The sequence below is a fragment of the Brachionichthys hirsutus genome, chromosome 4 (assembly GCF_040956055.1).
Source record: "Brachionichthys hirsutus isolate HB-005 chromosome 4, CSIRO-AGI_Bhir_v1, whole genome shotgun sequence".
NCBI lineage: Eukaryota > Metazoa > Chordata > Actinopteri > Lophiiformes > Brachionichthyidae > Brachionichthys > Brachionichthys hirsutus.
Window position 1 is genome coordinate 4011389 of NC_090900.1, and position 14601 is coordinate 4025989.

The 14601-nt window shown below is 47.8% G+C and overlaps 1 protein-coding gene across 1 annotated transcript; it reads right to left on the minus strand.

The window, feature by feature from the left end:
• Positions 1–159: 159 nt before the first annotated feature.
• On the minus strand, positions 160–13073 carry pole (polymerase (DNA directed), epsilon). The gene is made up of 48 exons (XM_068738375.1): positions 13006–13073; positions 12784–12919; positions 12625–12705; positions 12482–12526; positions 12309–12401; positions 12070–12224; positions 11845–11989; positions 11685–11765; positions 11472–11579; positions 11273–11383; positions 11076–11161; positions 10871–10990; positions 10656–10788; positions 10453–10566; positions 10141–10353; positions 9944–10051; positions 9724–9852; positions 9525–9627; positions 9299–9445; positions 9063–9208; positions 8775–8923; positions 8598–8690; positions 8006–8308; positions 7732–7927; positions 7305–7519; positions 6858–6960; positions 6686–6766; positions 6478–6600; positions 6194–6403; positions 5887–6099; positions 5656–5799; positions 5430–5570; positions 5196–5349; positions 4989–5095; positions 4693–4869; positions 4388–4611; positions 4062–4282; positions 3769–3973; positions 3465–3638; positions 3100–3225; positions 2001–2133; positions 1708–1909; positions 1483–1617; positions 1121–1314; positions 833–1033; positions 621–746; positions 365–454; positions 160–282 (listed from the first exon to the last, which is right to left on the minus strand). The coding sequence occupies exons 1-48, from the start codon at positions 13071–13073 to the stop codon at positions 160–162; spliced, it is 6885 nt and encodes a 2294-aa protein (XP_068594476.1).
• Between the last annotated feature and the right edge of the window lie 1528 nt (positions 13074–14601).

Consider the following 14601-nt stretch of genomic DNA (forward strand, 5'->3'; position numbering starts at 1 on the left):
TTAAAATGTGAATAAAACACACAGAGACAATTTTATTGGGACATAATTCAACAGGACAACATTTTCTGATGGCAAACCCTCAAACAGCATCAGACGCTATTGAGGCCGATAAACAACCGGGGAATGGTTTCCCCCACGAGAGCTCTGGAGGCTTCACAGTCACTGAGTTCTCTGGCTGATCTGAGGGCTCATAGCAAGCAGCCAGTCAATGGTCTCCTCCAGGAAGCTCATGCTGTAGTGAGAAGCTATGTTCCGAAACACCATGACCTGCTCCGAGAAGCTCTTGAAGTGGACGAGAAGAAGAAACAACAGTGAGAATAAAGTCGCGTGTCGTATGTGCCATCGCTTTTTTCAGAGCAACAACCTGGGCTGGGAAGGTGAGATCAAAGTCTCCGGCACATCTGCAGTACAGCGGCATGTTGTCTTCCTTCACGCCTTTACATTTTCTACAAACCTAAAAATCACAACACCAGAGCAGAGCAAAAAAAAAAAAAAAAAAAAGATTCAAAGAACATGATTATTTCTTTATTTGACTGCTGAGGGTTTAACCAGGAAACATGGAGAGAGAGAGAGAGAGAGAGAGAGGAGGACGACATACAGTAAAGCATCTATTTGCTCACCAGGTCCTGCAGTGTGTAGCTCATCAGCTTCTTCTGCAGCGCTTCCACCAGAGCCACCTCTATAGACTCAGTCTCATACTGGGCCTGACAGTTGGAGCAGAACCACTGAGCCAAAACCGAGCCGTCCTGGAGGAGAAGGAAACGTTCATCCAGCTGGAACTGACGCAGGTTCAAAGACACGTTTCACCGATCAGAGACCCTCCTCCACCCACTTGTGCTACAGACGGGTCCTTGCAGAGGTCAAGATCACGACAGAAATTGCAGTGGTGGCAGATGACCTCCGGAAGGATGTACGAGCTGCAGGGGTCACGGAACTGGGCCTCGTTGGAAAACTCTCCGGTGTCCACGAGACGCAGGAGGTCCCTTTTCAGCTTGTTCACCTGGTTAGTGATGTTGGCATCCAGTGAAAGGACCTAAAACGGGGGGGGGGGGAATCTATCACCTGTGTGTTGAGAGGGAAGTCCTGTCTAAAAACAGACATTTGAAAGTTGGTCACATACCTGGCAGACATATTTGATGAACTCCAGCGCTGGGTTGTTCAGCGGCAGGTGAGATCCAGGCAGGACAGGGAACATCTCGGAGGGATGGGCCACGCTCCTGGTGCCCGTCACCTTTTTCTGAATCTTTTGAGTGATTGTGAAAAAGTTCTGCGTCAGCTCGCTGGACACGTATTCCTGAGAGAAGGAGATCATTCCTGCGGCGAGAAAAAAAAACGGGCATCGCAATCATTGCGAGGAAACGTGTTCAAACGCATTAAAAAGATCCCCCATCAGGGGTTTTATGACAGACACTCACGCTGGAAGCTCAATTAACTCGATGCAAGATGTTAGCAATTTAAGCAACTTTCCAAACAGCATCTTACCAGGAAGGGCACTCAAGTCGCCGCCCGCCGCCTGCTGGGAAGCCTGGCTGCCGCCGCGTCTCTTGACTGGCGTTGCCCCGGGAGTGTTGCGTCTCAGCTCCTCTTTCATGCTGTGGTAGACCGCTGCGATGTAGGCTGGTGTGGAGAGCATGCGTGGATGAGTAGAACATAATAAAAAAAGCAAGAAATAAAAAGTCTCCTCTGTATTGATTTGTATTTCTTTACCAGACACAATCATGAGGAAGTATTTTTGACAGGAAGCACTTTGGGGAAGGTACTGCATGATGTTCCAGTTGCTTTCAATAAGCTCCTCCACCTCATCCGCCTCTCCTTCCTCGTTGTCTTCCTCGGCTTTGTCCTCATCTTCGTCTTCGCTGCCCTCCTCTTCTTCCTCCCCTTGCCTGTCTTTCTTCGGTTTGGCTCCTTTCTAAAAAATGGACCGTACAGAAGACATCAAGAGTTCTGTCTCTTCGTAAATTCAAGTGTACCGTGAGGTCAAACGTTCCGGTTGGGATTACCTCTCCATACAGGACGCTGGAAGGCAGTTTCCCCTTCACGCCGCTGTGATTGGCCGGATCCATCCACAGCAGGAATTCCCAGCATCGGGAGAAGGAGATGGACAAGGAGTGGAATATTTCTTTGGAGTGGATGCTAGAGGAAAAAAAAAAGATTTAAAAACGTATTATTTGCATGTTGGCAACATGATGGAACGATTGAAAATGTGAAATACAAATACCTCGACATTAGTACTGCGCTGTGAGATTTTTCAGTGCCTCATCTACCGAGGGAGGATCATGATAATACCTACAGTTAAAAGCAGCATCGTTCGTTCGCTCGAGTGAAACCGGGACCAATTATCAAATTGATCACGTCACAATCTGATGAGACATTTAGTTTCACGTAGAAGTAGCAATACAGTGGCTAAACTGAACTATTTAATTTGTCCGTCCCATTAGTCCATTAGTCTCATCTTTAGGACTCACTTCCCTTGATGGAGACCACAGCAACATGTCCGACAAACATCCAGCAGCTCTAATGGACGGTTTGTTCCCCCCCCCCCCCCGTTTTAATTTTCATACTTCAGACCACTGAGAATAAACAAATACGCATTCTGGCTCAGCTGTCGCTTACAATACATTAAAAGACGTGTTTGTTTTCTGGATGCAGATATGACTTGACTTAATCTCTTGTTCCTCTGCAGGATATCTTGAAAAGCAGGGGGAGCAGATTTTGATGAATTTTATCTTAGGCTAGTGAAGCATTGATATATTTTACATAACACCTGGATGTGAATAAAGATAAATGGCAACGCCACCGAGATATAACCACGATAATGCCGTCTGTCGAAAAAAAGTCTGGGGGGGGGGGGATCTGCCTTTTACGGAAACCGAGACTTTTTAACTGATACAGATAAAGTGATGTAGAAGTAAATTTCCATTCTGGAATAATCAGGTGGTGTTCGTACATTCAGCGTATTCAACAGATCCAATGTTACCTGATTATACCTAAATACTCTGGAAACCTTTTTTGGGGGATTGTTCACGCTTTAGTGACTTAGTGTGCGAACTCTGAATGCTTTCTAAAAAAGGTCCGACACGCCGACCTTCAGTTACCGACCTGTTAGTGATGTATTCCACGTAGCCGATGGCATCGTCGATCCTCCGTTTTTTGGTACACAAGATAATTCTGTTGAAGTTGCCGTACACCACGGTGGAGCCGAGACGTTTGAACTCCGAAACCAACCTGACCAGGAGAATGTGACATTTATATTAACCAAACTAGATGTCAATGCGACGTCTGTTAAAAGTGAGACAAATCAACGTCAGACACAAAAAAGATCAAATTAAGTCCATTAAATGACGAGAACCAGAGCGATTAAAGTCAATAAATAGCAGAAATGTAAAATAGGACCCCAGAGAGGCTGCTAAGTGGTAGACATGAACATGAATTATTAACCGAGTGAAACATGATGCAGCACTCACTGTACAAACACCTTCTTCATCATGTTATGCAGGGTGCGGTGCAGTGCAGGGTCGTAGAGCAGAGACCTGGGGGAGCGCAGCCAGCGGTAGAAGTGCATCACCTGGTTGTCTGCGTACACGTTGTGGTACTGTGTGATCTCTCTGACCCACCCGACCACCATGCTCTTCAGGATCCTGCTCGGACAGCGGCGAGAGAAAAAAAATACTTCAGTGAGCGAGAAACCAAAGATAAGAAGAAGCGCCTTTAAAAAAATGAGACGCGCCTAAAATCACATCTGATCGTGCAAAATGAATGTTTTCACACCTGAAGGTGTTGGAGCAGAGAGCCGTCTCGTCGTAGCTGGCAAGCGCGCTGGCGCCCTGGGTCCCCGACATCATGTCCTCCAAGGAGGCTTGTTGGATCACGTCAAAACTGACACCCAGGCTGGCTCCGCCCTCCATGTCGTTGACGTGCTGCGACTGGAGAATGGTGTTCACCGCCAGGCTCTGCAGGTCCAGCTCCACACATACTGGTAGAAACAGGAGCGAGATCATGCAGACATAAAAACTCAAAAGGGTGTAATACTCCTGTCCTCCTTCTCTCTGAGGTTCGGGTACCTGTGGAAAAGCACCCCTGAGTGTTGATCTCCACGGAGCCTCTGTCGTCACTTTCCATGACCAGACGACTGTCGTCGGCCTCCTTTCCTCCCAGGTCGGGCCGGGCTGTGGGCGAGAGCCACAGCAGGTGGTTGTGTTTCCGTAAATGTCTCGCCAGGAACAAGTCAGAGCCAAAAATGGACACATCCTGAGGCAAGTTCCCCACAGGTAAGTGGTAATACCTGGAAAACGAAAGGCATCACACATCGGTTTCAAAAGTTCGAACGCGGCTTGAGACAAAAAGCCAAAAAGAAACACAGATGAAGCCAACGGTACGTCTTTGGTACCTGGCCATGTCGAACGCCTGCGACAGGCAGCTGTCCAGGTTGAGGTAGTGGCGGATCATGCGCCGTCCTCCGTGGCGCTGCCAGTCCAGCACATTGTAGTTGATCTCATCAGCCACGTGAACCGGAACGACCGGAAACTCCTCCAGCGTCGGCATCCCCACTGCCAACCGCCGCAACTCCCAGTTCGACTGCATCGCTATGAGGGTGGGCCCACGGCGCTCCTCCTGCAAACCAGACACGAATAATGACGTCTGCACAGATCGCAAGTCAAACAGTCGTTTTAAATAGCTGCAGCAACGCTCTACCTTGTAGTTTAGCAGTATACGCTGGAGCGCACGGTAAATGGCCTTCACGTTACTTTCAGCCCGGACCTCGAAGTTGTGTTTCTCTGGAGGGAGGAGCTCCTCCGTCGTCTTCTCCAGGAGAGCAGTGCGTTCGGCCGTGTAGACGTTACCCAGGTTGGGCATCTGGTTGCTCCGGACCTTGAAAGATTAAACACAACCGTTTTTTTATTTTTATCCGTCAGCTGCAAAGGGGTGCGAGGGAGGAATTACGACGACAAGATGGCGGTGGACGAAATGAGGAGCTGTAACGTTCTTACCGTGTCGAGCACAAAGATGCTGGCTTTGCGTTGAGATGGGATGAAGAGGCCGAAGAGAGCCTTGTGACCCTGGCTGTGGTGATACAGGTACATGTGGCGGACGCTCCCTGAGAAGAGGGAACACGCCATGAATCAAGCTCATGAGCAGGACACCGCGACATCAGATCAACTGCTATGGCAGACAATAGTGAGTGCGAGCGGTCTCACCGGGTTCCAGGTAGCTGAACTGGGCCAGAGACCTCATCTCCAGATGCTCCAGGTGAAAAGTGTCGGCCTCCCTGCCGACCAGATCCCTCATCACGTGCTTGTTGACCATGCAGACGCATCCGAGCCGCACCAGTGCTCGAAACAGCAGCGGGACCTGGGTGGGGGGGGTGGAGGTCACATCAAGGCTGCAACCTGGTAAAAACATACAAACCGGACGCGGGTCTGTGGACATGCCTGCGTTTCATAGACCCCTTCGATGTCTGGAGCCGAGAGGTCGGCGTTGATCTCGTTGATGTGCTCCTGGTACATGTCCTCTGGCACAGAGTACTCATAAAGGTAGTACGCTATGTTGGAGCGGGGCAGAATGCAGTTTACCTGAAGCCAAAGAGTTACAACTCGCCATTAGACAATCTACGATGGCACGGGCCTCCCGGCTTTGCAGTGCCAGTGCGCGGCGTGCCTTTTTGTACGTTGGCCCCTCCTCCTGTTTCGGGACTTTCTGATTGACGTAGAACACTCGCGGGATGTTGAGCTTCATGCAGTGAAGGTCGTTGCCGATCACAGCCCACAGCTTGTACAGACCGGGCTGACTCGTCTCTGCAATCTGAGAGAAGTAGGGAACGGCACAATGCAAGATTAGAGAGATTAGATTAATTTGTTAAGCGTGAAAATGATTGCGACTTTCCCCCACCTGGATAATTTGCCACGGCATGTCCAGGATGCTGCGGGCTGTTCTGCGGAGGAAGCCTCCCAGGCCCGTGGTGGGGCCGTCCCTGATCACTCCTCCCCCGACAGGTTGGGCTTCACCATCAAGCAGCCTCCTCTTCTTCCTCCTCTCCTTCCTCTGCCTCAGCTGCAGCTCCCACTTCTTCTTATGGTAACGCAGCCACACTAGACGCTCCTCCTGAACACATGATGGTACAGTAATAATGCAAAGTTTTGGCACCAGCACAATAACACAACAAGTTAACACTTGAAGCTTGTCACTGCTGGATTACCCTTGTTTTTCCCATAGGTGGGGGCGGCCCCAGGATCTCTCTCCAGGACTGCGTGAGCTCCACATCCTGAGACTCCGCCTGGCTTTCTTCTCCTTGAGAAGCCCGCTTCCTCTTGGTGCAAATGGGGATGGCTGGCTGCAGAGGCCGGGGCGACCTGCCGAAGTCTTCCATGTCTCCAGTGTGGCCCGCTTCAGCAGGCTGGTGGGCCACCTGTTGACAGAAAGGGCCACTCAGACAAGCGGCTCTCGAGGTTGTCCACTGATGGAGACGTAAGTTGGACCAACCTGTCTCTTTCCCTCGCTGGCAAACAGCTCGCTGATTTTCTTTTGCTTGTAGATGTCGTTTTTCTCCAGGAGTTTCTTGTGAAGCCAGTCAGGATGCCGCACTCTGGGTACAGGGTTTTTCACCTGATAATGAACAGAAGCAATGCATTATTTTTATTTTTTTACATGTGTACACCACTGACTGAGATCAATGAGGACTGTTTTCTACCTGCTGAAGAGCTGCAGGGATAGTGATGATTTTCTGGATGGTGCTGCCCAACCTCTCGATGTAATAGCTCCAATCAAGGATCTGGAAAGGAGGGAACACACAAGCAGGTTCACGGAGGAAAGCAAACGCTTGGGTGTCCAAGTGTCCCGGACGCGTCTGTTTAAAAACTCACAGAGCGGATGTCCAAGTCGTGCAGGCTGGGCGTCTTCAGCCACTTACGGAGAAAATGTTTCTTCACGCTGGGCTCCGCCTGGAAGATGGCCAGAGGAATCGCTCTGACGGAGACGAGGACAAAAAAACAAATGAATTGTTTTATTGCACACATAACTTTTATCCCTGTAAGGCTGTAAAAAAAACACTTTCATAGTCAAGTTTCATATGATTTACCAATAAAATTATTTGAGTTTTACAAACAAAGTTTAAGCAATTGAAATGCATTTAAATTTGTTTTATAAACAGATGAGATTTCATTGATGCGCTGTGATGTAAATGGAAATGAATCTTTTGGTGCATCCAACTAATGTCCACTTGGATTTTAAGCGTTGCCACTGGCGAATGGAGTTGAAGCTCTGGGCTCCTTCTGGCCTGAAATGATCAGAGAGTGGAGTCGCCGTCTCACCGCTCTGTGACCGGCGAGCCCTCTGGTTTCCTGGAGATGACGTAACGGCAGCTCAGACCTGCGTCTTTCACCATCTGGTCTCCCAGGAACTCAGCCAGCCTCTTGGCTGTGCTGATGGACGTGGACTTCTGCTCGCCGTAGTCCTCCAGCTTCCTGGACATTGAGCGATTCTCCGAGATCAGTTCAAATAATTCAGAATCGGGCATATTGGCAGCCTGGAAAACATTGAGTTAAATCGATCAGCACATGGTGAAGAAGACGATAAGGATTCATCTCTTCGATAAGCTTTCTCTTAAAATTGACATTCCAAACATCAGATAAACGGCAGGTTAACTCGTATTTGTATTTGTATTGTATTTAGTTGTAATACCCACTTGCAGAAAGCCGTTTGGTACCATCCACCCACAGATGATTCTTTTTTTTTTACCTTGCTGTACAGAACGTCCAGCCAGTAGTCAGCCACCTTGGCCACAGATGCATACACCTCCTCAAGACTGGTGCCTTTGAGGAAAGACTCAAACACAGAGGACTGGAAAATCTTAATGAGCTGGAGCTCTCCTCTTCGCTTCACTTCAAAACCCTTCAGCTCAGCCAGAGAGCCATCCTCATTAAACACAGCATACCTAAAAAATGAGCAGAGAAATGTTATCGTTTAACCTTCGCTCAGGTTGGCAGCGCACCCCCATCCACAGGTGCTTTACCTTTTCTTCAGCTTCTTTCCTTCCTCTTTAGAGGCAGGCAGGATCATCGCCAGATAAGGGCCATCCACCTCAAAGAAGATGCTGTTCTCCGACCGGACGGCGTAGGCGAGGGCGGCCGGCTCGACCAGCTCGTGGTACTGCTCGTTGGTGAAGCCCTCCTTCACCATTATGTTCAGCATGGCCCCGGGGTAAGAGATGGTCACCTTCGGCTTCTTCTCGTTACTGGATCTCAACACGAAATTCTCAGGAAAGGTGTTGGGGAGGACGCACCAGATACCATCAGTGTCCAACTCAAGGGGCCTCCTGAGTAGAGCAGGAAATAAAGCATGACGAGAAATGGGACGCAGTATTTTTTTTTACAGTTCATACACTGGGAAATCTGGTTGAAGCCACCCCCCCCCCCCCCCCCCACCCCACCCCCACCCCACCCCTCAGGGCAAATGGGGCCCAGAGGGGGTCAAAAACATTTTTATCTGGCAAGAACATTCCACTGACGAGCCGTTTAAAGTAAATACGCTTCAGTTTTTTGTAACCCACAACATAAACGTGATCTTTTCCTAAAAATAAATGCGAAGGCAAGATAAGGAATTACCCTATTTGTTCGATGAGCTCTCGGGCTCGAGTGATGATGTTGGCTCCGGTGTAGCACACGATGCCAGCCATCTCCATGGAGTACCAGCGCGCCCTGATGGAGACAAAGACTAGTTCACCAGCAACAAAGGCAGAAGAGCCGATGTGCATATTTTGAAATACTGCATTTGCCTCCTACCCTTTCCTCATGACGTAGCCATAGAAGGAGTTGAGGATACACTTGTGAGCCAGCTGGAGGGACTCGTACAAGATCTCCATGTTTTTGCAGCGCTTCACCTCGGCGGCGTCGCCGCACTCCTGAGCTGCCGACAGTTTCTTCTTCCACACCTTGAGTAAAGGTCACAAATAAAAGGCAAGAACCTCACAGAAAGTAATACACACGAGGCAAAGCTACAGTGAGTAATACGAGCTGAAAACAGCGTAAAATACAACAGCGGCTGTTACTTCCTCCAGCAGCAACGCTAACCTTGTGGAGACCCTTGAATTCATAACGTCGATCCCTGAACGCTCTCACAGTGTCAACATAGAAGGAGTTTTCTCTCTGGCAGATGGTGGTGACCCGCTCCTCCAGCCTGGTGACGTGGACCTTCTTGTAGGCCTTCTTACAGTAGTCTGAGCCAGAGAGAAGGTAAGGGTCGGACTATGCTTTGAAAACCAGCAAATTTGTTATCACCAAGGTAAAAAAATAAATAAAGACAGTACCCGCCAGGCGTTTCTTCTCATGCTTGGCCTGCTCCTCCCTGTTGAGCGTGTGGAACGCCCGAGGCGGCCCGTTGGGGAAAAGCGGCGGGAACTTCTCGGACTCCAGTTGCTGCTGGATGCGATGGAACTCACTGCGGCTGGCGGGCACTGCAGACAAAAGGGAAGAGAGCGAGGACATTTCCACTGTGCTCAAAGCCAGCATGACCAGCCAAGCATAGTGACTTACTGATCTCCCCTCTCCACTGCCAGGCCATCCTCCTCTGGCAGGTGACGCCAGGTTTGTTGAAGTCACAGGCAGCACATGTGACCTCGTCGACCATGGCGGACGGCTGTGAATGTAAAAAAAAAAAAAAAGAAAGCATTTAATCTCATGCTTGCTTTTCTTTGGATTTCCTGCACCTTTTCCTTTTGATTTCCTCCTTCACCTGCAAGCGGTTGGTGAGAATGATATTTGGGTACATGGCCCCGACATCCAGATGGTAGATGAGGGGGCACTCGATCCTGTTCGGAACCTCCTTCAGGGAAGTCAGCTTCCTTTTGATCTCTTCGCAAACCTTACAAATTACAAGAAGCACATTAGAATTTTAAACTGAGATTATGGGGACAACAAGGGAGGAGGGGGGGGGGGGTGGGATTACAACACACCTCGTTAAAATTGGTGACTTGCTCCAAAGGGATTTTCTCCTCTTCCTCGATGGCATGACGAATCGTCCTTTCAACTCTTTGCAACAGGAAGTCAAATGCAGCCGGGTTCTGTCGACACACCGAACCATATTAATCTATCCTAAACATAAAAAAGGCATCGACACAAAGAGCCAACTGTAAATTTAACTGAAATGCACCATTTTGAAACGGCAGGGAATGTCACTGCGGAAAACGCCAGACTCCAGCGCCTCCACGTGTCCGCCCACGTAGGTCTCAGAGTCCAAGACGTGGCCGCGCTCTGTGAGTTTGTTGAAGACCTGCTCCTGCTTGTTGGGGAAAATGATGTTCGCATGGAAGGCCTGCACCATGAGCAAGGCTTCGCACAGAGTCCCCGAGCCTTTACGCAGAACCTAGCAGCAGAAGGAAAATGCAAATGAATGAATGAATCATCAAAATGTGTTATTTGTTCTTTACACGCTCATCTGTGTGAAAGGATTTCTTGAACAAACCTCATCAGGCTCCATGGGGATAATGGTGCACAGAGCGAAGATGAAGGGGTGAACATACTTCATGTAGAGGTAATATGTGGCCACAGCATCGGACACAGAGTAGGTAGCTAGAGTCTGAGGGAAAACAGACGAAAACAACGACAACCGACTCGTAAATGTTGAATTCTTCCTTTTCTCCATCTGGTAAAACTGAAGTTCTGTACCTGCGACTCCTCAGTTGCCATGCGGCACATCTCCTCTGGGTCCAGCTCCACCGGGTCGTAGCCCAATTTAGCCTTCGCTGCCGCCTTCAGATTGTGACTTCCCACCGGCAAGTAGCTGTCTCTCTTTACCCACCTGAAAGCAGAGGAGGAACAGAAATGATTCAATCTAAACCCCCCACTGCAATCATTTTAACATTGTCGGAATTGAGCAAAACCTCAAGCAGTCCATGTGGATGGCTTGACTGGATTTATATTCTCCCTGGCTGTCTTTCTGGAAGCCAATCTCCCTGTACATGCTCAGTCCGTGGAGGGCAGCCCGAGTCTCGACAAAAGGCCTGGAGAGAATTTAAAAAAAAAATAAAGTTAGAAAGGAAGCAATGAGAGAAATTCATGTAATCGTGTGAAATGGGAACAGCTCACCAGTCAAAGAAATCTCCATTGTAAGTCACAAAGATGTTTGGCTTGGTTTCTTGAACGTGATCAAACCATCTCTGAATGAGAGCCGCCTGAAGCCAAACCAGAGCGCAGAGCAGCATTACATATACAGTGTACTCAAACGATACCTTTAAAAGCTTCGGTTCCTATTTGCACTTGAGTGCTAATACGCAGATGTGTACCTCGTCATCCTCATTGAAAACAGTGAAAGGCCCCTCATATTCAGGCTTGGGCGTGAACTCAAAATCTTCAATGTTCTCAGAGACAATCTCTCTGTTCGTGATCAGGAAGCCCTTTGAAGGAAAGGCAAAGGAACGGAAACTTGAGACATGCGTCGTAAACACAACAAAACGTGTGAAGGGAATTGCATGTGAAACCCACCAGCCCGTCTATCATGTAGGAGATCATCATAATCTGGTCGGTCTCAGCGTCTGGGAATTTCAACGGCAGTTTGGTCGTCTCAATGTCAAAGGCCAAAACGACAGGGTCCTATTAAAAAAAAAAAAGAAAAAGGTTTAATGAAGTCACAGTGAAAGTGATCCCGATTAAATCGCACTCCACATATCAAAATAATCAATAAAAATAAACTCATACTGGTCGCTCCACTAGATCATCCCTCCGTACAATCTCTGGCGAGTAAGCGCTTCCTCTGTACCGAACGTTATACCAGTGAGCCTGACGAAACAGAGGCAGCAACGGTTAGAACATGGGGACAACTTTGAGAGACATCAAAGAGACAGGAAAGCGACTTCACCACGTGGATCTTGAGATCGATGGACAGTCGCACATGATAGGGCACGTCGTACTCTCTCATGTCCACTATGTTCTCTAACTGGTCTGAAATGCTCTTCAGCACCCGGTCGTCGTCCGCTGAGCTCACGTTTTTACCTGATAAGGCACTGCAAGAAGCAAGAAAGGTGTCAACAGGTCCATATTAAAGACGGAAATAACTGGGAGCGGGTGGTGGCGCTGTGGGGACCTCGACAGCATGGAGGTGTAGACGTCATTGGACTGTTCCCGCTCTCTGTTCTTCCGTACTGCCGGAGAGATCTCGCGCTTGACCTTGACAAGGTCATCCAAGGTGTTGAATGACATCTTGACGTAGCTTCTCTTCAGTCCAACAAGATGGTTCGGCTAGAAACAAATTTGCTTTAGATGTTTGTTTAAAAATAATTCATATTACATATAAAATGGAAGATTTAAAAAGACAATTCTCACCAGGTCCAAGTCCTCTTTTGGGACAATTTCCAGCTTTGCCAGCTTTCCTTGGAACTTCTTTGACAGGTACGAGATAACTTCCCTCTCACAGTTCTGGCAATCAAGTAGTCTTTAATTAATTAAAGGAGGTTTACACACGTTGGATCGACTCACAGATGAAGCGACAGACTTACCTTTTTCGTGGCGATGTAAAAGTATGGCTTAAAGGGAAGGGCCACCTACAGAAAGAAAAAAAAAAAAAAATCAAACATATTTTAAGGCCTGCTGGAAATGCTGAATGTGGAACACTGTATGCAACAGAGAAGTCTCAACACACCTTAAACCGACTTCCGTCCTCTTGAATGAAATAATAGTCCACAGCACTGACCATCCGCTTGTCTTCGTCCAGGATCTCCGTCTGCAGTTCAAAAGCAGCCTTTATTTATCACGATTTCCCTTTTCAAGAACTTAAACATAACACTCCTGTAGGCCTTACAGGATGCATGTTGATCAGCCAGCCTGTCTTTTCCCCGGGCTCTTTGATCCTGTCGAAACCGAAGCGAGCGTCCATCTCGTCGGTGAACTGACTGCGCTCCAGCCGCTTGAGCGCGGACATGGAGGCTCCATCGTCCCTGGTTCAAACACACGCACAAAAACCAGACACGTGAAGGAAGCTCCAGCCTGCCACCCACTGTCATTCTGGAATAAATGCACTCACTGGTTCGCCTGATCTCCTCCGCTCTGTCCTCGGTCCGCTTTGTACCTTCCATTGTTTTGCCAAACCATGTTCTAACGCACCTGTTAGATACAATAGGGATAAATAAAATACAGAACCTCAAACTATCGATCTCTATCGTTGCAGCCACGTTTGAAAATGATTGATCGTTTATATTTCAGGCATTTGCCTTGAACCCTCCGCCTCTGTCCCTGTCCCTGTCATGGGGTAAATGTTTTCTTAATTTGGCGCGTTCCTGCCTGTTATCGCGAGAGCGCTGAGAGGAAGTACAAAGTTCGTTTATTAAAAAGATTGACATACACAAACCACTTCACGGTCTTTGAGGCCGAACATCGCCACAGCAACAATTTCAATGGGGTACTTACACCACTGACTTATCGAACAAAGAAGGTAACGCCATACTTTTGTTTGGTGGAGGTAATACCGAACTTCACACAGAAGTACACAACCGTCTTGAGTTGTGCGACCCAGAATGACGTTGCGCCTCTGTCAACACCGCCTTGGACAGATGTTTGAAGATTCACTTTAATAGACGATCTTTGCGGCCTGTCCCTTCTTCCTGGGTGGAGCTTGAAGCCCCTCCCCCGACTCCTCCCACCCCTCTGCATGTTTACTAGCGAGTGAGGGAAGCTTTCTGCACGGCTGTCGGACCCTGACAGCGACAGGGTAGTAGTGGCGTGGCGTTGCGTGTCATTGCGGCGTTACTGCGGGATAAAATAAAGAAAGAAAGAAAGTAATGCTACTTTTTGCGAGTTGCGTGACGTTATGGAAGATAATCAGTGTTATCTTTGCCAGCTAACGGGTTAGCCTGGCGTGTGACAGGACGACTGAGCTGCGCTGTCCCTTATCTGTCTCGGTGAGTGTTAAATTACACGTAAATAACATTTAATAACATTTACTAAATTCACAGTAATACTTTCTCTGTTTTGACGGTAATGGACTTCTGATCGTAAAAGTTGATTCTTTAGTTGTTGTTTTTTAAACTTCCTGTTTGGTTTACATGCTGTTTTAAAAAAAGCAAAAAAAAAGATCAAACAGTTCGGTAAGTTTGCACTTGTTTTGTGTGTTTACTCTTGATAGTGGATACATCATGATACTTTCGATTTGTTTGGTAGTGGAATACAAAGGAATAATGCCCCTTAAAACAAAATAAACTGAAAATACAAAAAAAATAGGGCACAGAAAGGAAAACAATCAAATAAATATTTTCTATTTGGCCAAATTGTTCCCAAAGGGCAAGTGCCTTATTTGATCCGTGATGAATGCTTCTTTCAAAAGGAGTGAATGTGATTTTTTTTTAGATAAAGTCATTGGTTGTGATGAAGACACCGTTTTCTTCATGAATGCTGAATGTGCCTCCTCCTCCTCACCCTTCATTCCCTCAGTCCACACAGCAGCTGCAAATATTTCCCGTCCGAACATGCTGACATAACAAACTGGATAAATTAAGCATACACACATACACACTATATATATATATATATATATATAATGAATCCATTTGTTAAAAGAGTTGAGCCACTGCTGTACATTTGTCTAGCCAGAATCAAAATTAGACCTTCTACCTATTGAAGTTGA